General features: G+C 42.6%; 1 protein-coding gene across 11 annotated transcripts in view; it reads right to left on the reverse strand.

The window, feature by feature from the left end:
- Positions 1 to 22,483, reverse strand: part of LOC123515634 (telomerase reverse transcriptase-like) — a 254,291-nt gene that overhangs the window by 210,715 nt on the left and 21,093 nt on the right. For 5 of the 11 annotated variants that reach the window (XR_006677920.1, XM_045274446.1, XM_045274445.1 and 2 more), the window contains exons 2-3: positions 2,655 to 2,704; positions 10 to 163 (exon numbers count right to left, since the gene is read on the reverse strand). Coding sequence is in view for 6 of the 11 variants with exons in the window: in XM_045274446.1 (XP_045130381.1) it covers positions 10 to 163; positions 2,655 to 2,690 (190 nt within the window). In the remaining 5 variants the exon portion in view is untranslated. Of the gene's footprint in view, positions 1 to 9; positions 164 to 2,654; positions 2,705 to 6,568; positions 6,767 to 22,483 lie in introns of those variants that run through there. The other 6 variants (XM_045274447.1, XM_045274442.1, XM_045274443.1 and 3 more) reach the window with 4 other exon arrangements.

Here is a 22,483-nt window from a genome sequence, read left to right on the forward strand (position 1 = left end):
CAAACTTACCTCCATGAACATTCCTCAGGATGTGTTTCAGTGGGAATCTGCCCGGGCCACAGAAGTTACTGACAGGTCTGAATTCCAGTAATGTTTTGCTTTCATATCCAATGTTTACCTTTTGTTTCTTAGATGCATTTCCATCATCCTCATGGGACATCCTCTGAGATTATAAAGAAATGCATATGATGCATCCAGATCAAACTGGTCACAATTGTTGAACAAAAAGTGAAGCAACACTGGATGACAAACAAAGATAAAACAGCATGAATCTATAGACATAAAGACCCAAGTCATCATAAATACTATTAGAAATACTAAAAACAACACTCAAGATTATCACTTTAGTATTGTAAAAATCTGTTCCTAGGAATATTAAAGATTTATCTTTAACAATTATCCTTACCTATAAGTATAATCTATATTTATTGTTCAATCTGATGTTGAATAAATTTGCAGCTTGTACAGTGGCTGCAAAAAAAGTATACATTTTCACTGCAATAAAAAAGTACACACAAGAAAATCCACGTAGTGTTTATTTGCGTTCCTGCTACTAACAGAGTGGGTGGAGCTAGTGATGATGTTGGTCAGCTAGAGTACACCTCTATTCATTGTTCCTTACTACACCAGGCCTCATTGCGCCTCCAGCGCTTCTACAGAGAGGGTTTTTGTTATGCTGCTCCTGAGTGCCATTATTTGCTACTTGCATGCCAACTTCAACGTGCTCCCAGACATCCCACATTCATTATTAAGGGTTATGCACAGTTGTCTCTTCCAAGATAAAACCCTAGCCTTTGTCCTCCTAGTCAAAGGCTGGTCTGTCATATGCATAGCAGCAGAGTTAAAGGTGATAAGTAAGACCATTTACAAGCTATAAACCACAGCAGAGAACCTCCATCTTGGTGCGATATCAGCCAGAAAACCAGGCTCTGGGACACCAAGGAAGATGTCTCCACACACAGGCAAGGTCCTGACATGAGAGGTGAAGCAAGACCCTTTGATTACAGCCGTCAGTATTAAAGAGAAACATATCAACCTACTGCAGAACGTCTCGGTGCAAATTATCCAACACTGCCTTCAGAAGGACTTAAAATTGCTTGCACACCTCGCCGCCAAGAAACCACATCTGACGGAAGTTATGAAGAAGCGACGTCTGAATTTCTGCCATAAATACAAGGAGTGGACATTGGCAGACTGCCAGAAAGTACGTTCAGCGATGAAAGCACATTCTGGCTGGTCAGGGGTGACTCCAAGCCCATGAGGAGGCCCAATAATGTGTCCTGTTATGACTCTCGTTACACTTAAAATGGTCAAACACCCAGACAGTGTTACGGCATACGGGTCATTCACTGGTCATAAGGGTTCTGCTGGACTGTACTTTCTTCCTAAGAACATGATGATAAGGCAACTAATTATATTGAGGTCTTGGAGGAGCATGTGTTGACATTTTTGGAGCATTCATGGAGCAGAATATTTTATGCACAACTTAGCACCAGCACACAAGTCCAAGACTGTCAAGGAATTCATGGTGAAATAAAAATATGCTGAAAAAGATATGGATCTACTTCGATGCCTCCTATTTCTCCAGCTTTGCTGCTTTCATGCCCCAGTATGATCTAGAGCATTCTTAAGTCCATGGGGAATATGTCCAAATGCTTATTGTAAATAAATCTAAATAAAAGAGCCCTATTTTATATTGTATAGCTTTACTAACCAAAATTCAGTGATGTATACTTTTTTTTTTTTTTTTTTGGTGGCCACTGTACAATATTCTACAACAAAGGGAACATCAACTTACTTGTACTTCATACTCTCTAGGTAATCCTTAATATTACATAATTTTCTTTTGCATTTATGTATTGAGCCAGTTCATAATTTTTATCATTATTTCAAAAGGATCCACACATTCCTGTACATGTAAGCATTCTTTTATCTGATGATGGCTTACACAGCTACACAGTCCCTTGCCTCACAAGCCTACATGGCTACAATTTTAGATCATTAATCAACGTTTTTCACTTCATTTTTTTTTTTTTCTTATCCTCTGATAAAAATTTACATTCAAATCTTACGATCTTTCCACCCATTAACCTACATTAATGGGTTAATTAATTTATACATTAACCCATTAATGCTCAAATTACCTCAGCATTCATCAACACACTATCAGACTAATGTATTTCAATTCCATCTCATTACTGAGACCACCATATTTGATCCTTCCTCCAGTCTGTTGTATTCAGTCATATACTACAACCCCTTGAGTCTGGTACGGTTTGGCTAACATATATTAAATTCCTCATTCTCATTAAACCAGTCATACCAATGCTTACTTAAGATCCGTCCATAAATCCACCATAAACTTCTTTCACTTTGATTATCATTCTTCAACTACTGTCCTAGGTAATGTCTTTTCTCCATATAGTACATCCCCTATCCTTTCTAAGCCCTTCTGCTCTTTGCCAATACAAATGTGATTTTCTGCACCCTTTCAGTTACTAGCTTTTCACAGACTACTCTAGCAGTACTTAAGAAATTTACAAATGAACCTTCCTAGAATAATTTCTGTCACTCTTGCCCTTATACACTGGATTTTAATTGTACACTTGTCCTCACACAACTTCTTAAGATGAAAAAAAAATAAAGAAACATACCCGTTTCTGTCTGCAAGGAATGCCTGGCAGAGCCATGGCAAAGAGTCAACCTGCAAGACAAGAAATGAAATTAGAATAACTATCTATGTACATTTATTTAAATTCATTACAATGTAACAACTCAATAGTATTCATAATTGATAGAAGATAAAAGTAAATCAGAAAACCATATAAATAGGTCAGGTAACAAACAAAAATGCAAGTGTACATAACTAATAGCAGAAGAAAAAAATTGGATGGTGGTTTGATAGTATAAATAATAATAATAATAATAATAATAATAATAATAATAATAATAATAATAATAATAATAATAATAATAATAAATAAATAAATGGCCAACAAGCCAACTGATGTATCTATACAACTATCTTCACAGCAGACTAACATCTCCCACATAAAGTGGTGTAGCTAAAGAAAGATGTCTATTTTATCTATATACAATATCCTGTTCACAATCACATCCAAAACACATCTCAATTTCAAGGCCGCTAAGAGAGAATCAATTACTATCAACTATAATCCGTTCATCCAAAGAATCCAGGTTGAAACTGCTAGTTCAGTTGGCAGCCCTGCCCACCCCCACCGCCACTAAACCTTCCCGACACTTAAATTTTCTTCAAGTACATTTATTTTTCTTCAAGCTATAAACTGGTATATCTATTGAGTTAAGTGAAGAAAAATAAATGTACTTGAAGAAAATTTAAGTGTCAGGAAGGTTTAGTGGCGGCAGGGGTGGGCAGGGCTGCCAACCAAACTAACAGTTTCAGCCTGGATTCTTTGGATGAACGGACTATAACTACACTGTATAAAGGTCAGCTGTACAGCACCTTCAGCAACATATGCACCAGAGCCCGGTAGCAGGATAATTCCTCAAAACACTAGATCAGAGGGTGCCATGAACCTATCAATCTCCCAGCTGTAACCTCAGTTAACATTTTCCCTTGTGTCTCACAACATAAAGGAACAGTTACAGCCTGCCCTAAAGACAACTTTTCCTTCACACAACTCTACATGTTCCTAACACACATACATACTTAATTTAAAATGCAGAGTTGATATGGCAGCTCCTACATCAGAGTTGGAGTCCCAATTTGGGTAGGGAACTGTTTCCAAGTTGGAATGCTCTTTTGGTATCAACCTTAAGTGTTTTAACCACCCCAACTTTTCTTTATAAATTTCTGCAATATTTGCAGTTTTCTATCTAACTTTCAATCAGTGGAGCATCACGTCTCTTCCACTAAATCTGGACTTCTTTTCCTAACCAAAATGCATAATCTGTTGTCTCCTAGTTTAGCCTCATTATCAATTCAAAGATGGATGTTGTGTCTATATGTGCAACAGCCTAACTTAATCTCATGCCAATGTTCTTGTGTCTTCTGAATTTTCTACCATGTCATTAAAACTAGTCACTCAAATCATATTTATCTGTATAGTATATCTTTTATCTAACTCCTCTGACAACAAAAAGTTCTGTGACTACAGTGATACATATCCATTATGCAAAAGTATATCACACTGTTCATCAATTAATGATCAAACTAAAAAAGATTAAATACATAATGTTTTAAATATAGTAAATACAGTCACCAGATCTCAAGTTGCAGACCACATGCTTGCCTTCTCTGTTACACCCAGCCAGCAACTCAGTTTTGCTGTACTCTTTACAAAGGACAAAATAAATAAATTAATTAAACAAAATAAAATAATTAACTAATTAAAAAAAAAATCATGTAAGAAGGAAAACTGGCCAAGAGCAACAAAAATGGTTAAACAAACAAAATTGTAACCTAATTATTATTCTTTTATTATTATTATTATTATTATTATTATTATTATTATTATTATTATCATTATTATTAGATTTTGTCTTGGCAGGATCTTGTGGCATCACCTATACACCTAGTCTCTGCCTGAGAGGTGAAGTTCAAGAGTTAAATGAAAAGAGATCAGAAGAAGCACAAAACATCAGAAGAAAGGAGAGAGGGAAACTAAAAACAAAGAATTGAGCGTGGAAAGTGATGTACAAGTATATAAATATTAATGGGTTACTTTCATCATGGATAGAATTAAACAATTACCTGAGAGGTAAGGAACCAGATATTGTGGGAATACCTGAACAAGCTGACTAACCCAATTGAGATGAGAGATTGGAGAAGGTACATACAAAGTATGGAGGAGAAACAGAGGGAGAATGAAGATAGGAGAGGTAATGGTACGTACAAAGTATGGAGGAGAGACAGAGGAAGAAGAGAGAAGGGATAATGTTGATGGTGAAAAAAAGCAGTTAATGTTCACTATTAGTCCTTATCAGCAACTCATGAGATGACTACATGTTGTAGCAGTATACTCACTGTACTTTATGCTTATGAATTTTTTTCATAGAGCTAGCTATAATTGACTCGTATTGATCTTTTCTTTTTAAATCAACACATTGCACCACAAATGGTTAAATTAGGTTTAGATTAGGTTAGGTTTGGGATTACATTTGGTTGGATATGTTTATTTTGGTTAAGCTGGTTGAGGAAACCAAAATAAACCAAAATTTGCATTTTCTAAGGAGACAAAATACCACATTTTGCAAAGATAGGAATTGTTTAGACATTCAGACAAGTTGGAGGAAGAGGTGAAGAAAAACACAGGTGCAGAGAGGAATTTCAGTTCCCCTGAAGAAGCATCAGCAAAACTAGTCAGGAATAAATTCACCTCCCTGCACCTGTGTTTCTCTTCACCTCCTCCTTCAAAGATAGGAATTGTAAATTTTTACTGATGAATCCTATCTATGACCCAAACAACTACAATTACATACTAGGAAATTAGGAACCCCTTGAAATTCCCTTTGCTTTCTTTGCACTTTTACAAGGTCTGTTGGCAACTGCATGAAATGAACAACAATATTGGGAGCAAACAATGAATCCAGATTTTGGCTTAAAACTGCTAATTGTAGGCTGTGAGAGCCCTAAATCATCCACATTGCATAACTGCATTTTTCCAGTTGCTACAAATCGGAGAGTCACCAATATCTTCATCTCAGGGCTCCTCTCTCACCAAATCAGTAACCAAAACAATACCTTCACAGTCCAGTTGGTACCTCTTGATGAGTTCAGCATCATCATGTTTAAAACATTCTCATGCTCACAGAAAATACTTGGATGCCATCTTCATATTTCTAGATGTTCATCTATGCTGTTCTTGGATTCAGTCTTGTTGGTGTGTCTCAGCACTACTTAGCGTGTTTAAGTTTTTTTTTGTCTGCTAAGGCTGGGGTAAGTCACACTTAGCAGATCTTAAGGATTAGAGACACTTTCTAAGATAATGCTTAGTTGTACTTAGCATTTCTTGGATTTAAAGACCTGGGGCCACATACTAGAAGCTCTGGTAACATCAAATCTCCCAAGTACTTAACAGTTCAGAACTTCTGAGATGCCTACAATGTGTTGATGGCCTCTCACATGTATCTATATTTATGTATATCTATCAAAAATACTGTCATACCTTGCCGAACACGAATTCGCTGAACACGAATCTCGCATATACACGAATCGGTAAAATATACCATATTTCGCCGAGCACGACTTTGACTCGCGATTGTACGATTTGGTCTCCATTTGAATCTCCCACTGGTCCTGGTGGATGCAAGCGACCTCCCCTCCCAAGCGTCTTGGACTCGCCCAGGGGCTGGCGATAGCACGCTGCTTCGTGCCACTCACTCTCTTCTTGTCATGCTGTTGTTGTGTGCAGACGTGGTTCCCTTGTGCTCTCTTGATTTCATCTTAGCCATGGCCCTCAAGCGTCCTACCCCATCTACCCCTTCTGCTGCCAAGAAGAGGAAGGTGCTGAGCCTAGCACAGAAGATGGAGGTGATTGAGTGTCGATGGAAGCCTGGGAAGATGTGGATGATGTGATTGACTCACATGATGCTGAGCCTTCACTTGAAGAGTTGCTGCAGCTGGAGGAAGAGGCAAGAGGAGGTGCTGATGATGAGGATCTTGAGGATGATGAAGAGACCAAGCCTATCTTCACCATCAAGACTCTTCGTAATTTGCTGAAAGTCATGGAAGATGCAACATCCCTCTTCACTGAAACAGATCCCATCCTGGAAAGGAGCATTAAGTTCAAGAGAGGTGTTGAGGTGCTTCTTTTGCCCTACAAGGAGACCTTACGCCATATGGAAGCATCTGCCAGTCAGATTTCAAGCCCTCTCCAACCAGCAAATAAACTAAATAAGGTACTAGTACTGTAGTTAAATAAAATGTGTGTTTGGTACTTCATTTATTGGGGGTTTTTTTTCAGTCTTTTTGGTAAAAAAGTGTTTTTTCGGGAGGATCTGGGAACCTAACCCCTATTTTCCCATAGGGCCTATTATTCACCCAACATGAATCTCGCCGTGCACAATGAGCTCAGGGACCTAACTGTCGTGATACGTGAGGTATGACAGTACCGACGTTTCTAGATCTTTAGGGTTCTCTCTATCAAATACTAGGCTTGCATCCTGCTTTACCGCTCGTATCCTCTCCTGCTCCAGCCTACTGTCCCGGCAACTTGGGTTTACCAGAGGAAATGGTTGCATTCATGTACTGAAGGCTGTGTGTTACGAGCTCTAAATGCCTATTTTGCACTTTTTGTAAAATTTTTGTGTAGGCTCCAGTTTCTGCCAAATTCTGGCTAGGGGATGCTATCTTGCCTCAGTTTCACTTCCCGAGCCATGATTGTCTCCTGCTGGTGCACTGCTGCCATCATTAGCTCTAGGTGTGCCCAGTCTGCTACACACACAGCGCAGCCTTCGTGCCGTTCACACGCAGCTGAGCAACTCGCAGAGAATAACTACAAAAGGAGTTGGAGACTGGCCTAGAAATATGTACAAGGGGGGAGGGGGCCATAGGTTCTCCTGTCTCCAAATTGACCCTTAAAGTACGGTGATCGTATATGTACTATTGTAGCATTGCGTGCGGAAAGGTGGGGATCGTACATATAATCATGATTTTTCCGCGCTAAACGTTTGAATCTCTCCCCCCTCACTATTGGTCCTAGGGCAAGTGGAGGTATCTGGCATCTTTTCCCACTCACCTGCTTGAGCCTTGAGACATATGTTCCCTCACAATAGGTCATCTTTTCCTATTTCGAGGCAACATCTGGCAACCCCCGTGACCCGGAGGGAGGAAACGGTACTCCGAGTGATGTTATGTCAGTGTTACTCGGTAATGACATTGAGGAGTGATGAAAATGAAAACAGTGATTTTTTTTATTGAGACAGAAGAAATTGAAGATTCCAGTAGTGATTCTGATAGTGATCTGAAAGACTGGGACCAACCCTCACAGCGATGTTCATAAACCTCCTCATGTAGCCTATTCCCCTCGAGCAATGTGCTGGTGTGTGTCACCCCTGGATGCCTTTACAAGACTGTGCTTTGTCGGCCAAGTCAGTTGAATCCCATTGCTAATAAGAGTTGCCAGATTCCAATTATTATAGATATCCACAATACATGTAATACATATGTGGTTTCTTTTTCTTTTCCTGTTTTGCACATCATTTCATATATCTGAGTTCACATTTTCTTGACATGAAAGTGCAAAAGTTCCTACTTTTACATCAAATTCAAATGCCCAAAAGAAGAGAGAGAGAGAGAGAGAGAGAGAGAGAGAGAGAGAGAGAGAGAGAGAGAGAGAGAGCGCGCACGGTGTTATCGGAGCATGGGGGGTATTTCTTAGAGGCGGATTCTGCCATGAATTTTCTGATATGCAATAACTTTGCCCTCCGAGGTCATAACATGTTAAAAACTACATCGTTGTACTCAGAATAACACAAAGAAATATGTTTTTATAAGGAAAAAACATTTTTAGCATTTTTGACAGGTGTGATTTTTCCCCTTTGTAACAGATGGAAAGTAAATCAACCCCCATACTTTAAGGGTTAAATAAGTGTTGGATCATATATACAGAAAGAATAATGAGAGAGTGATGGAGCACAGTAGTGCTGCCAGGCGTATGACAGAATCAAAACATATGCCATCCTGTGAAAGCCAACGGTACATAGAAACTCCTGTTGGTCTAAGGAAAATGTAATTTTTAATGCTAAAATTAATTTCTTCACTTACCTGTTTTTCATACAAAAAACTAGCAGTTCCACTGTCTCACTTACTTTCGTCCGTCAAGATTACAAAAATTTCCGCCTGGCGCTACGCCTGCCAGCGCGGTGCCCGGCGCTGCCGATAGGATCGGCTGCGCTGCCCCTCAGTTAATTTTCATGAGCATTGAAAAAGATTGGGGGAGGAAGGTAGGGCACCTGTGTTTGTATGAAAAACAGGTAAGTGAAGAAATTAATTTTAGCATTAAAAATTACATTTCTATCACAGACACCTGTTTTTCATACAAAAAAAAAAAACTAGCAGACTCCAACATTTAAGTAGGTGGGAGTAGACAGGAAGAGGCAGGCATAAAGGGTGAAATAACTATCCGTTGTGGAGACACTAACCCGTGGTAGAGGTAGACATGGAGAAGAGGGTGCTAGAGAATGCAACCAGGTGCATGGGAGTACTCCGTGACCCAAGTGCCTCAAGAATTAGAACCCAGGTGATCAGTGGTGAGTGTCCTAGGAGCGTGCCTATGCCTATGACTGGAGGGGGGAGCAGAGAAAACAGCCCCATCCCAGCTACTGACCCTCTACCCCCTGGCTGAAGGTACCAGGACTGTACAAACAAGTCGCCAAGAAGTGCCACCCTGAGCGGACTTCCAAGGTCAGGCGAAGGAGTTAGTCAACCACATGTCCAGCAGCAACCACTAGACCCAAGGTGAAGATATCCCCCTCATGTCTTAATATTTCCCGGAGATAATGGTCATCGAAGACCGAAGGCGTCCTCCAGCAGGCCGCCCTCAAGATAGTGGGAACAGGGCATTTCTTCCACAGGAGCATAGAGGTAGCAATGCCACGGATGTCGTGGGCACGGACCTTAAGCTCCCGGCAGTTAGAGTCAGGGAAGGAAGCGTGGGCCGATTTGATGATATCCTGTAGGAAGAAGGAAATTGCTCCTTTGGACATAGGTCTGGAAGGACATCTAACAGCAAGAAAGAGGTTGCGGGAATTTGTAGGCAAAGCTGTCCTATGCAGGTAGTGACGAAGCGCCCGAATGGGACAGAGGAGTCTCTCCACATCCTGAGAACCCACGACGGTGGCAAGGCTCTTAATACGAAACTCCCGAGGAGTACTGTGGGCGTCCGTATCTGTCTTAGCAATAAATTCAGGAAGATAAGAGACCAGCAGATCCTGTCCCTACCAGCTCATCTTGTGAGAGAGTGCTTGGATCTCTCCTACCATCTGTGCTGTAGCAAGAGCAAGCAGAAAAAGACTTTCTAGTCAGGTCGCTGATAGACGAGAGCCACATAGGTTCAAAGGGAGCCATGGTTAGGAAGTGAAGAACGACATCCAAGTTCCAGGAAGGCCAAAGATTCCTGCTAGGCCTCTGTGGCTGGGAAGAGCAGGCTCTGACAATAAGCCTCAGCACCTGGTCGTTGTTGAGGTCCAACCCTCGGATTGCCAGGACGCTGTTAAGCATGGCCTTGTAACCCTTGATAGCAGAGGTGGAAAGATGGCAATCATGACACAAAAAAACAAGAAAATCTGCAACTTTCTGAACCGTGGAGTTAGAAACAGTATGCCCGTTGTCCTTGCACCATTGCCTGTACCTCTTCCACTTTTGTTGATAGTTTAAAGAAGTAGAGGGCCTCTTATCATGCGCCAAGAACTCTGCCACCTTAGAGGAGAAGCCTCTGTATTTCACGTATCGCTTGACAGTCTCCATCCTGTCAGCTGAAGCCCATGGAGACCACGGTGGAACCTGTGGGAGTGGGGCTGAGTCATCAGGTCCCGCCGAAGCGGAAGGCATCAGGGCGGCTCTCGTGAAGCCTTCAACAGGTCTGGAAACCACTCTCTCTGGGGCCAGAACGGCGCAATCAAGATGGGCCTGGTGTTGCTGGAAGCCCGAAGTTTGTTGAGCACCTTCCTGATGAGAGGAAAGAAAGGGAAGGCATACAGGTCTTGGTTGTCCCAATTGTAAAGAAAGGCATCCGTGGCAATTGCTTTAGAATCCCGACAGGGGGAGACAAAGTTCGGGATCCTGTAGTTGAGACGAGTGGCGAAGAGATCAACAGTCGGGTAGCCCCAAACCCGCCACAGTTGACGGCACAAGTCCATGTGAAGGGTCCACTCCATGGACAGAATCTGGTAGCGCCTGCTGAGGCAGTCAGCAACCACGTTGTCGGAGCCCCACACAAATTGAGTCAAAATCCCCACCGAATGAGCCTCGGCCCAGTCTAAGATCTCCCGAGCCTCATTGTTGAAGAGAGTGGAGTGGGTACCCCCCTCCTTGCTCAGGTACGTGAGCGCCGTGGTGTTGTCGGAGAAAAACGTGACAACGGAATTCCGTAGCACGTCCACAAAGTGTTGGAGCCCCAGGCGAATCGCCCTGAGTTCCAGGACGTTGATATGTAAAGATTTCTCTTGGGTTGTCCAGAGGCCACTCACAGAATCCTGAAGGAGAGAAGCCCCCCACCCTTCAGTTGAGGCATCCGTAAAGAGAGAGATGTCCGGAAGAGCGAGATGGAGGGATTGACCCTGATCCAAGTTCTGGTCCTCCAGCCACCACTCCAGGTCCCGGCGAGTGTTGAGGTCCCAGCATACAGGATGGTCGTCCCCCATCGACTACCTGTCCCACTGCAGGTTCAGCTGAATCTGAACAAGGCGCATTCTCCTCCTCGATCCTGGCACTAGATGAATGAGGGAGGACAAGTGCCCGAGAAGACACAACCAGTCCTTTGCAGATGGGGACGGAAAACAGAGGAATTGTATTCCGTAGGTTGTGTATCCTCCCCTGCGTCGGGAAAACCCTCACAGGAGGAGAGCGAATCAGCATCCCGAGGAAGGTCTTCTCCTGCTCTGGAGTCAAGGAAGACTTCTCCCAATTTATGCGAATCCCCAGAACTGAGCAGATGCCGATGAGACAAGCAGTGGCTCTTCGAGCCTCGTCTGCCAACAAAGCTAGGACTAACCAATCGTCCAGATATCAGAGGATGCGGAAGCCCTGACGATGGAACTCCGCCGAGACAGGGGCCATGAGACGAGTGAAGACTTGAGGGGCAGTACAGAGGTCGAAGCAAAGAACCCGAAATTGTAAGTGGTAGCCCTCCCAAGAGAAGCGCAGGAAACGCCGGCTGTCTGGATGGACGGGCACCTGGAGATAGGCGTCCTTCAGGTCAAAAGACACCATCCAGTCGTCCTGTCGTATTGCAGACATGACGGTTCTGACCGTCTCCATCTTGAACTTGGTAGTGACAACGTACTTGTTTAAGATGGAGAGGTCGATGATGGGTCGAAAACTTCCCGAGGCCTTTGGAACGACAAACATGTGGCTGTAAAAACCCAGAGTAGGGGGTGCTTCTTCTATGGCACCCTTGGCTTTTAGTTGCTGGATCTCCAATCGAAGCGCCTGTCCTTTGAGGGACCCTGGGGCATAGCCTCTGGGCTCCTTGAAGTGGGTTGTGAGTGGCGGGGGTGCAGAGAAGGGAATCTTGTAGCCTTCCCTTAGAACATCGAGGATCCACATCTCTGCCCCTATCTTGCACCACTCCTTCCACCTGCGGGCTAGACAGCCCGCAACTGCCCCCTGGGGATGAAGGGTGTCACTTCCGAAAGGGCTTTGCCTTCTGTCCCCCTCCTTGCACGAGTAAGAGCTGCCAAACCCCCACTGGGAGTCCCTGGCACAAGCGGCGAAGGAAGGTCTGCCGACAGGAGCAGCAGAGGGCTTGACAGCTGTGGAGGTAGAAGGTCGGGGACCACGCTTTACCAAGGCCGGGCCTGGAGCAGGACACGGCCGGGCGAGAACTCTGAGTGCTACCTCGTGGAGCGTCCTATCAGCATTGGACTTTGAGGACTGTAGCGCCTCCTGAAGGTGGTCCTCATCAAAAAGGAGAGGAGAAAAAATGGGAGACCTCCAAAGGATGCCTTTTTTGACCTGCGAGAAGGATGGTCTAAGGCAGCTGAGGTAAGCCTCCCTCCTCCAAGCCCGCAAGTTGGCAATGACATAAGTCGAGTTCCTGAAAGCGTCATTAAGCGCCAAACGTACAGCTTTAAAGAGCTGCTCCTCCAAGTCTAAGAGGGGAGCAGGGAGGTGATGAGCTGCCAGAAGATGCATGGCCCCCAAGCACCAAAAAGAGTAGTTCAAGGCGTCTCTAGACCTGGCGACCACCCCCTCCATCCTGGCCACCTTCGGGTGTTCACGGAGGATGTGAGGCTCTCTGGTACTAGAATGCAGGGCGGCGTGGAGGCTAGGATTAACCAAGGCAGCCTTTCCGTAAACCTCCTGACCCTACACACTGTAAATCTTAGCGAACCTGCCTTAAGGATAGCCAACTGAGGTTGGTTTCCTCTCATTAGCCTTCAAATAAGCACTGTCAGCTTGCTCCATGAAAACCCTGACAGGCTGTGCCCTTCCAAGGAGGACGGATCCCTTTCTTATAGGTGGGGAGCTGGTACCCGGGGCCACAGGGCGTTCCAGGTCAAACCACTGGCCCATGGCATCCTCAAAAACTGTCAATGTAGTTCATCATATGATGGTACATGGAGGGGCCATGAGGCGGGAACTCACGCCCCTCATCCCCCTCCAGGCCTGTTGGTAACCCGTCATGCCTCTCTGAGTTGGGGCGTGTCCCGTCAGGCCCCAGAGACGGCGAGGCCCCTGAATCCTGCCACCCAGAACAAGAATGGCAAGGAGAGCCAAGCAGGACACGCCAATCGCAAGCATCTGCCAGAAAAAGATCACCTCCAGAACGACGGCTGTCTGAGCATGTCGGGTAGTGCTGAGGAGGAGACACATCAGCCGAAACAGAGGCAACATGAACTCTGTGGAGACTTGTATGAGCAGGACAGTGGGTTTGTTGGGCCGTAGGGGGGTCATCAGACACTGGGCCCCTGTTGGCTGAACGGACAGAGGAGGCAGCCCGTGGGGAAGGCGTGAGCATGCCATCCTGTGGGCGGAGAGACAAGGCAAGAGGGCAAGTGCCTCTCCCGGCTGGGCCTTCACCCAAAGCCACGGGGGGAGGGCCAGGCCTACTGCGCCAGCCCACCTCCCCCCAGTCCCCCCCACCGACCGGTCCCGAGAAGGGGGGTAGCCGGACACCACTAAGGTGGGGCGGGACTTCTTGATCCTCCGAGCGTCATCCTTTGGGGGACAAGAACGCTTAAGAGACACCTCTAGTCCTTGGACAGCCCCCCCTGGCCCCCTGACTTGGTGTGACTGCACACACCTTTTTGCATCAGAACTTGAGGGGAGGGGGGGGCGGGACACTGAACTGCATCAGGTCCGGGTCCGAAGATGAGGGCACAGCTGGAAGAGAGGGGTCAGTAGTGGGGCACAGAACCACACAAATCTCCTATCTGAGAAGCAACAAGAGTGTTGACTGAAGCAAGCACCTCCTCTTGCCAAGACTTCAAAAACAAAGAGAGGTCAATAGCAACAGGAGGTTTAGTGCCCTGCTGGGAAGCCGAATCCCCAGCAGATAGCTCATCCTGGGACAAAACACTAACGTCCTGAAATGAAATCTCCGAGCCACCATGAACGTCAGACACCGGTGAAACCCTTGTCCCCTGAATAGAAGGAGGTGCTTTAACAGACTGCAATGTGCCTACATCACAGGAAACATTACAAAAGAGGGCAACAGAACTAAGTGAATGTTTTGCCTTGGTGCATCTCTTGCACCTCAAACCACACTGGTACTTATACGCGGCAAGGACTTTATCACTGCTCCAAGTAGAACACTCATCATACCTCTTACCTGGGTTGGAGATATTTCTGCAATTAACACAAACAGAATGAGGGTCCTGGAGGAAACTGCCCAAGACCTTGGTGCAGTCTGGACTCGAGCAAACCCTCCTAGAAGGCTTAGAAGATGACTGAGAACCGGAAGAACCAGGCGTGGAAGCAGCCCCATCCATCAGCAAACTACTCTCCCAAGCAGCAGCAGGCTGCTCTGGACGAGTATGCTGCCCATTAAGGTCCTCCACCATGAAGACACGAAGAAACCGGCAGAGAAAGCACTTGAAAAGTTCAAGAAGTGAAACAGGGATGGAAGCGCAGTGCGTGTTACCACGATGCGCACCGAAAATTAACTGAGGGGCAGCGCAGCCAATCCCATTGGCAGTGTTGGGCACCACGCTGGCAGGCATAGCGCCAGGCGGAAATTTTTGTAATCTCGGCGGACGAAAATACCATATTTTACGGCTTACAAGACACACTTTTTTTCCTAAAAAATAACCTGAAAAATACTAGTGCGTCTTCCAAGATGAATGTTGTATTGTAAGGCATCATCCAACCTCAAGTGAGCTTGGACACTTGACAGATAGCGACCTGGATTTGTATGTTGAGTCATTACATTATGATGTTAGCTTAAGTACCATTTAATTTGGCCTTTTATATTATGTAAACTCAGTACTTAGGTGTTACAAGTATTTCCAATACCATAATCCTTCCTGCAGCCTACTCAGCGCGTGGAGAAAATGGGCCGCTCCCTCGTCTCATTGCAACACACACATACGTGCACACGAACACATACACATCATGCCAGGTGCCTTTATACCTTTATTAATAGAACATCCAAGTGGCTTACTCATTCAAGCAAGAGTCAAAATGCCACTTGTGATTGTATTCACATTGATAAAGCCTATGAAGCACGACTGCAAAATAAGAAAAATAAAAAACTGCAGCACTGACGTGTTTGGTTTCAGCGATCGGACAAGTGATTTCGTAATGTAAACAACAGGTCCAAAACATGCCGTCGCTGTGTATATGTATTTACCTATGGTGTTTTTATTTACATAGTTTTAAATTTGTGGTGAGTGCTCCAGCAAATTTGAAATGAGTGGTGAAACAATATTGTCTTGCAGACTCCTTGCTTCTGATGTTTTTTGTGTTCAGTGGTCGGGTATATGGTGAATGCGTTCTTGTATGAGAATGACTTTTTTTTTTTCTTAGAAATTTCTTTCAAATATTAGGGTGTGTCTTCCAAGATGCAGCGTCTTGCAAGCCGTAAAATATGGTAAGTGAGACAGTGGAACAGCTAGTTTTTTGTATGAAAAACAGGTGTCTGTGATAAAACTAACAGATGATATCATGGACAAGGATTTCTCGAGATTCAGGGATGAATGAGGTAATATGAGAAGGCTAATCAACATAGAAAGGAGGTGATGTCAAGCCTAATGGACAAACAGGACTGATTGATAGTGGAAAACACACACCTGAAATTGAAATTAGCAGAATGTGAGGTCAGTGCAATAAATCAGGGATTGAAAGAGGAAGAAATAAAGAAACAAAATGACGTACAGTAAAACCTCACTTGACGAACGTCTCTAAGGATGACCAAAAATTTTGTCAGTATATCGACTCAGGGGACAAACGATATTTCGGGGGACGAACGCGGTTAAACGGCTCACCGGCAGGCGAGCCGTTTGTGTGATAGCCAACCCAGCTATCACACAACAACAAAACAAAACATTAGCATAAAAAAGAAAATAGAAACAGGAACATACGAAAAATATTACATAACAATCTCCGTGCCACCATGATTTTCTCCTGCTTTTCCTGGGCATAGTGATGTTACCGGCGCGCTCTACTGTAGCTTCCTCGGCGTCATCCTCGCTGCTCTGGTGGCTCTCAGCGTTGCTGTCATCATCATCCTGGCCATGTCCAGGTACTGCAGATTGTGGCACATCTATTGCAGCTGTTTCCTCGCTTGCCTGGCAAGGAACACCGCCCTACTGCCCGCTCCTCTCACACTGAGCATCACCTCCAAGGATCAAAGGAACTTCCTGGCCATGTACCTTTAACTTCCCTTCTTGGAAGTCCAAACTTGCTCCCACACGCGTGAGGAAGTCAATCCCCAGCAGGCAAGGGTCTTCCAAAGCAGAGACGATGACTGGCAATCTTTCCATGTTTCCCATGTCGATGTTCACTATAACAGGGCCCCACATAGTGGCACTGACTTGTGACGCTACACAGCTGTTGTGTAGCTCTGGCACGCTGCGCACATCCAAAGTCCTCTCTCATGACTGTCTTCTCGGATCTTGTCTGTCTTCCTCCCCATCCTCTTCTCCTCCATTCCATCATGCCATCAACGTCCAGTCTCTCAAGTAAATAACCTTTTCTTTTTTATTCATTTTATTATCATTTTGATAGCATTTCGGTAAGTAAAACAATTTAGGCTTTTTATAATTATTTCGTTCATGTCATGCATACATTAAAGGTCTATTTTGAATGGGCTTTATGGACAAAAGTATGATTTTTTTTAGTCTGGAACGGATTAATGGTATTTCAATACATTCTTATGGGAAAAATTGATTCAGGGAATGAACAAATCGGGTGACAAACAGGATTTAGGAATGAATTATAGTCATGAGCTGAGGTTTTACTGTACCAAAAGCCACATGCCAAGATTACGAAAGCTCCTTAAGGAGCTTGCAGGTTAAAGTGCAGGACAGGATTGTGGACAAGACAGAAGGTGGATTGGGGGAAAAGAAGCTGAAGGAACTACAAAATTAATGGAAATAGGAGCAAAAAGAGGAAAAAGTTAAATTCTCAGAGGTTGTAAAGAGACAAATTCAGGAGAACATGAAAGTCACTATAACTGAAGTTATTAAAGAGAAAAAAGAAATTATGCAGGATACAGTGGACAAGAAAAAAAAGCTTCGTGATTTTTGGGAGAAAGGAAAAGAAAAATCCAAAATAAATGCACGAGAACATGAAGAAAGGGAATTGGCCAAAACTGTTACCAAACGAGTACAAGACAGCACACAAGAATTAGATCAAGAGGTGGAGGAAGTGATCAGGCTAGGAAGATACAGTGAAGGGAGTAGGAGACCAATGAAAGTGAGAATGAGATCCCATGGGGCTGTAGAAGAAATTATGGCTAGGAAAGGAAAGCTGGCTGATGATGCTGAACACAAGGATATATGGATAAAAAGAGATATGAATTTAGAGGAGTCGGAAAAGAAAAAGTGCTAAGAAATGAAGATAAGGAAAAAAATTAAAAAAGGACAGAGATAGAGAAGAATTTTTACTGGAGGTTTCTGGATATGAGACTAAAGAAGTGGTAAGGAAGAAAAAGGAGGTCGTGGAGGAGACAAGAAATTAAGAGCGACATATTAATATAGATGGGTTGTTATCAAGCATATTGGAAGTTAGGGATTACTTGAAAGAGGAAAAGCCAGATGCAATGTGCATCATTGAAACAAAACTGAGAGGAGGGATCCATGTCAACTTTAAAGAGGAGGGATATAATACCTGGAGGAGAGACAGGAAAGATAAAGGAGGAGGAGGAGCACTAATAATGGTTAGTGATAATATATGTGTGGAGCATGTGCAGTATGGTGAGGACAAAGTGGAAGTAATGGGAGTAACAATCAAAAAAGATTTGATGAAGAGAAAAATGATAGCTACATATGTTCCACCAAAGACTAATACATGGGGAACGGTCCGAGTGTAGGTTGGGCTTCCTCACTCGGGCCAACGGTTTCCTAGTGGGTGGGCTTTGAGATAGGAGGTATCCCAAAAAATATCCTCTTTAGCCCATAAATGCCCGTGAAAAGCCCACATAGTAAAAAAAAAAAGATATGCAAAGAGAGGTGATAAAGTGCTTAGATAACATGATAAGAAGAAATAGAAGAATACTTTTAGCTGGAGAATTTAACTGTAAAAAAGTAAACTGGAGAGAGATGGAAATAATGGGTAATGCTGGGCACTGGACGAGAAAATATTGCAGTTGACTATGAGAGAGAGAGAGAGAGAGAGAGAGAGAGAGAGAGAGAGAGAGAGAGAGAGAGAGAGAGAGAGAGAGAGAGAGAGAGGTTAATGCAATGGACCAGTGGGTGGAGAAGTCAACAAGGTAAAGGGGGGGGGAGAAGAACCATCATTGCTTGACCTTGTTTTCACAAAGAAACCAGAGCCCTCTCCAATCATACAATACTTTAGTCCAATGAGAAGTGATCATTTGACATCAGAGATGCAAATTCCGGAGAAAGATGAGATAAGTTACAGAGAGGACTATAAAGGAGATACTAAATTATGCAAAAGTGGATTTTGAAAAATTTATCCATTTTGCTGATAATGAGTGTAGTAATACTAACTAAGTACAGAAAGATAGTACAAGGGAAATATGACATTCTTACAGAAATATAATGAAGTAGTAAAAAAGTTTGTACCTGTTTGTAGAGTTCAGAAAAAAATACATGCTTGGTACAATGCTAGATACATACAAGCAAGAAAGGCAAAAAATAAAGCGTAGAAGAAACTTATAAAGCAGAGAAATGACTATAACAGACAGCAGTACAAAGATGCCAGAAATTAATATATTAGAGAAAGGAGAGAGGAAGAAAGAAACTTTGAGAAAGATGTGGTGAATATAAACAAAGATGAACCCAAACTTTTCTACAAGTTTATAAATGATAAAACAAAGAATAAGGAAACAATTGAAAAAATAATTAAAAAAAGGATGACATACCAAACAGAGAAGTATATGTGCAAAATATTGAATGAAAGCTTCAAAATGGTGTTCAATGCAGAAGATGATTTCACAGAACTTAATAGGACATGGGATTACCAAGGATTAGAGAGGATCGCAGTGCACAAAGAGGATATTGGAAGATTATTGGATAAGTTGGAAGTCAAAAAAAGCAATGGGGCCAGATGGTGTATCAGGATGGGTGTTAAAAGAATGTAAAGAGCAAGTACTGGATCCAATTTGGGAAATAATTACAAGTTCAATAAATGAAGGGAAAGTTCCACTAGAATGGAAGAGAGCCAACGTAATACCGATATTTAAAGGAGGAAAAGCAACTGACCACTAAATTACAGTCCAGTGTCACTTACAAGTGTCGTAGGAAAGTTATGTGAAATAATTATCAAAGAAAAATGGATTGAATATCTAGAAGAGGAGCAAATCATAATGAACAGACAATTTGGGTTCAGGACAGGGCGGTCATGTGTATCAAACTTACCTATTAAGCTTTTACTCGAGTTATTGCAGGACTTGAAAACAGAGATGGATGGTAGACACAGTTTACCTGGATATCAAAAAGGCTTTTGATAAAGTCCCTCATGGAAGACTACTTTGGAAACTAGAGAACATAGAAGGACTGTGAGGAACTTTGCTTGAATGGACAAGAGATTATTTGAAGGATAGGGAAATGAGAACTGTGATTAGAGATACATACTCAACTTGGAGTAAAGTAACAAACGGAGTGCCACAATGGTCAGTGTTAGCCCCCATTATGTTTCAGATTTGTGTAAACGACATTCACATTGGGATAAACAGTTATATAAATTTATTTGCTGATGATGCAAAGTTGCTAAGAGTTATAAAAACCAGAGAAGACTGTCTGCTGTTGCAGCAAGATATAAACAAAATCTATGAGTGAAGCAGGAAATGGAAATTTGAGTTTAATTCCAAGAAATGTCACATAATGGAACTAGAAAAGAGTAAGAGGAGACCAGTATGGAACTATTTGATGGGAGAGGAACAAATAATGAAGACTAAAGAGGAAAAAGATCTGGGAGTGATCATACAGGAAAATCTGAGCCCCGAAAAACACATAAGCAAGATATTTGGACTAACGTATAAAATGTTGACTAACATAAGAATGGCATTTCATTACAGGCAACCACCGTTTAACGAAGGTTCACACAACGAAATTTCGCTACAACGAAGGTTTCATTTTACTACCATCTGCTCGTTTAACGAACACCAAACTTGCTTTAACAAAGTTTTATCCAGGTAATTTTTTCCAAATTTGAAAGCCCCACCGTATCATGCAAGCTGACAGGCTTTTGAATACATCAGGAGCTGCTGGTACTAAGGTCTGCCTCAGTTGAAATCCTGAGACACCTGTAGAATAAAGATCAAGATCAAGCCTCTCGTGGACAACACAGGCGCTGCCGATACAAAGGCCTGACTCAGAAGAAATTCTGCGTCACCTGTAGCATCAAGATCAAGATCACGCACACCACTCACTCCCCAGTCAAAACATAACAGCGTCACCAGCAGCTCATCTTCCCTTGTTCAACTTACCACCAAAACGCCCTGCAATGTGGCCTAGCGTTCCTAAGAAGACCAGAAAGTGTCTTACTCTCGAAGTGAAGACACGAGAGAGGCCATAAAACTAATAACATTGCTGGCCACCATCTTGACTCCATCTATTGTCTACTATTTTCAAGTCAGCAGACTCTATTAAGAAGGCTGGTGAGACCGTATCTTCCTTGAAAGCTAAAAGAACAACCTGAACTTGTGACTCTACAATGGATAAAATGGAAAGCCTTGTGGAATTGTGGTACATAAGTTTTGTATGCGGTACCATGATGCGCACTTTGTTTACATTCCACAGGTTACCAGTTAGTGTCTTTCCCGTTTCACTTTCCCTCCCTTCATAAAGTTAAGATCATCAACATTATAAAGTTACGTACATACATACATTAATGTACATTATAATGACTTAAATTAAACTACCTAAATGTTTAACTTCATAATTTTTGCTTTCATTAAACCTTTTACTGTACTATGATGCACTCTCGCTTTGCTTACTCTCAATGGAAGTTCAAATCAGGGGTTAAACTTGTTATAATCGGTTCGCTTAACGAAGTTTCGCTTAACGAAGTGTTTTTTAGGAACGTAACCCCTTCGTTAAACGGGGGTTGCCTGTACATGGTTAAAGATATGAAAAAAATCATGACACGCATGATACGTCCAAGGCTTGAATATGCAGCAGTGGTATGGTCTCTGAGCTCTAAAAAGGATATAAGAAAATTGGAAAGGATACAGAAGATTGCTACAAAGATGGTGCCAGAATTAAAGGACCTCACATATGAAGAATGACTGAAGGAAATGGGACTGCCAATCTTAAAAGATAGAAGAGAACGTGGGGACCTAATAGCAATGTAGTATAAGATAGTAAATGATATTGAAAAGATAGACAAAGAAGACCTGGTGCTGTTGACAGATGATGGAAGGACAAGAGGACATGAAAAGAAGATCAGGATGAGGCAGTGTGTGAAGAATATTGGAAAATACAGTTTTCCACACAGAACAGTGGAAAAATGGAATGCATTGGATAATCAGTTTGTTACAGCACGTAATGTGCATAACTTTGAGGAAAAATTAGAGAAATGGAGATATGGAGACAGGACACTATGAGCCCCGCTTAAACCCTGTACAATACAACTAGGTAAATACAACTAGCCAAATGCTCTTTCTCATTGACTTTCAGTGTCCTTTGGTTTCTTCTGCATGTTGTGACTGACAACATGTATCACATGATTTGCAGTCTGCTATTGTGGCTGTTTTTTCAGATGTTTTTGTTCAGTACATTTCTGTCTCTTGTATATCACTGGTGTTTTATTAGTTTGATTTACTTGATGTTTATTTTTCTTGTGTGTCTTGTGCTATTTTTTTTTTTTTTTTTTGCCATTGTTTCTAGTTTATAGGCTATATGCACAAGTTTTGTCAAGATTACTGTTGTTACCTCTAACTTGTCCCATTTTGGGTCACAATTTCTTTTATATACTGCCAGGCTGATTCACCTAAAATCATCTATTTTTCCTTTATTATATCATTATTTTTCAGTGCATCTTGCTCATTATCAAATATATTATTATATTAATTATATTATCTACCGTATTTTTCTTTCTAATGTTGAACCTTGCTAACTCGAATAGGGAAAAGTTGGTCTGACAAATGCAAATGTCCAAGTTGGAATTACATTTTCTATAGTGTCAACAGAAAACAAAATAATAAAAAAA

The sequence above is a fragment of the Portunus trituberculatus genome, chromosome 39, assembly GCF_017591435.1.
Source record: "Portunus trituberculatus isolate SZX2019 chromosome 39, ASM1759143v1, whole genome shotgun sequence".
NCBI classification, from domain to species: domain Eukaryota; kingdom Metazoa; phylum Arthropoda; class Malacostraca; order Decapoda; family Portunidae; genus Portunus; species Portunus trituberculatus.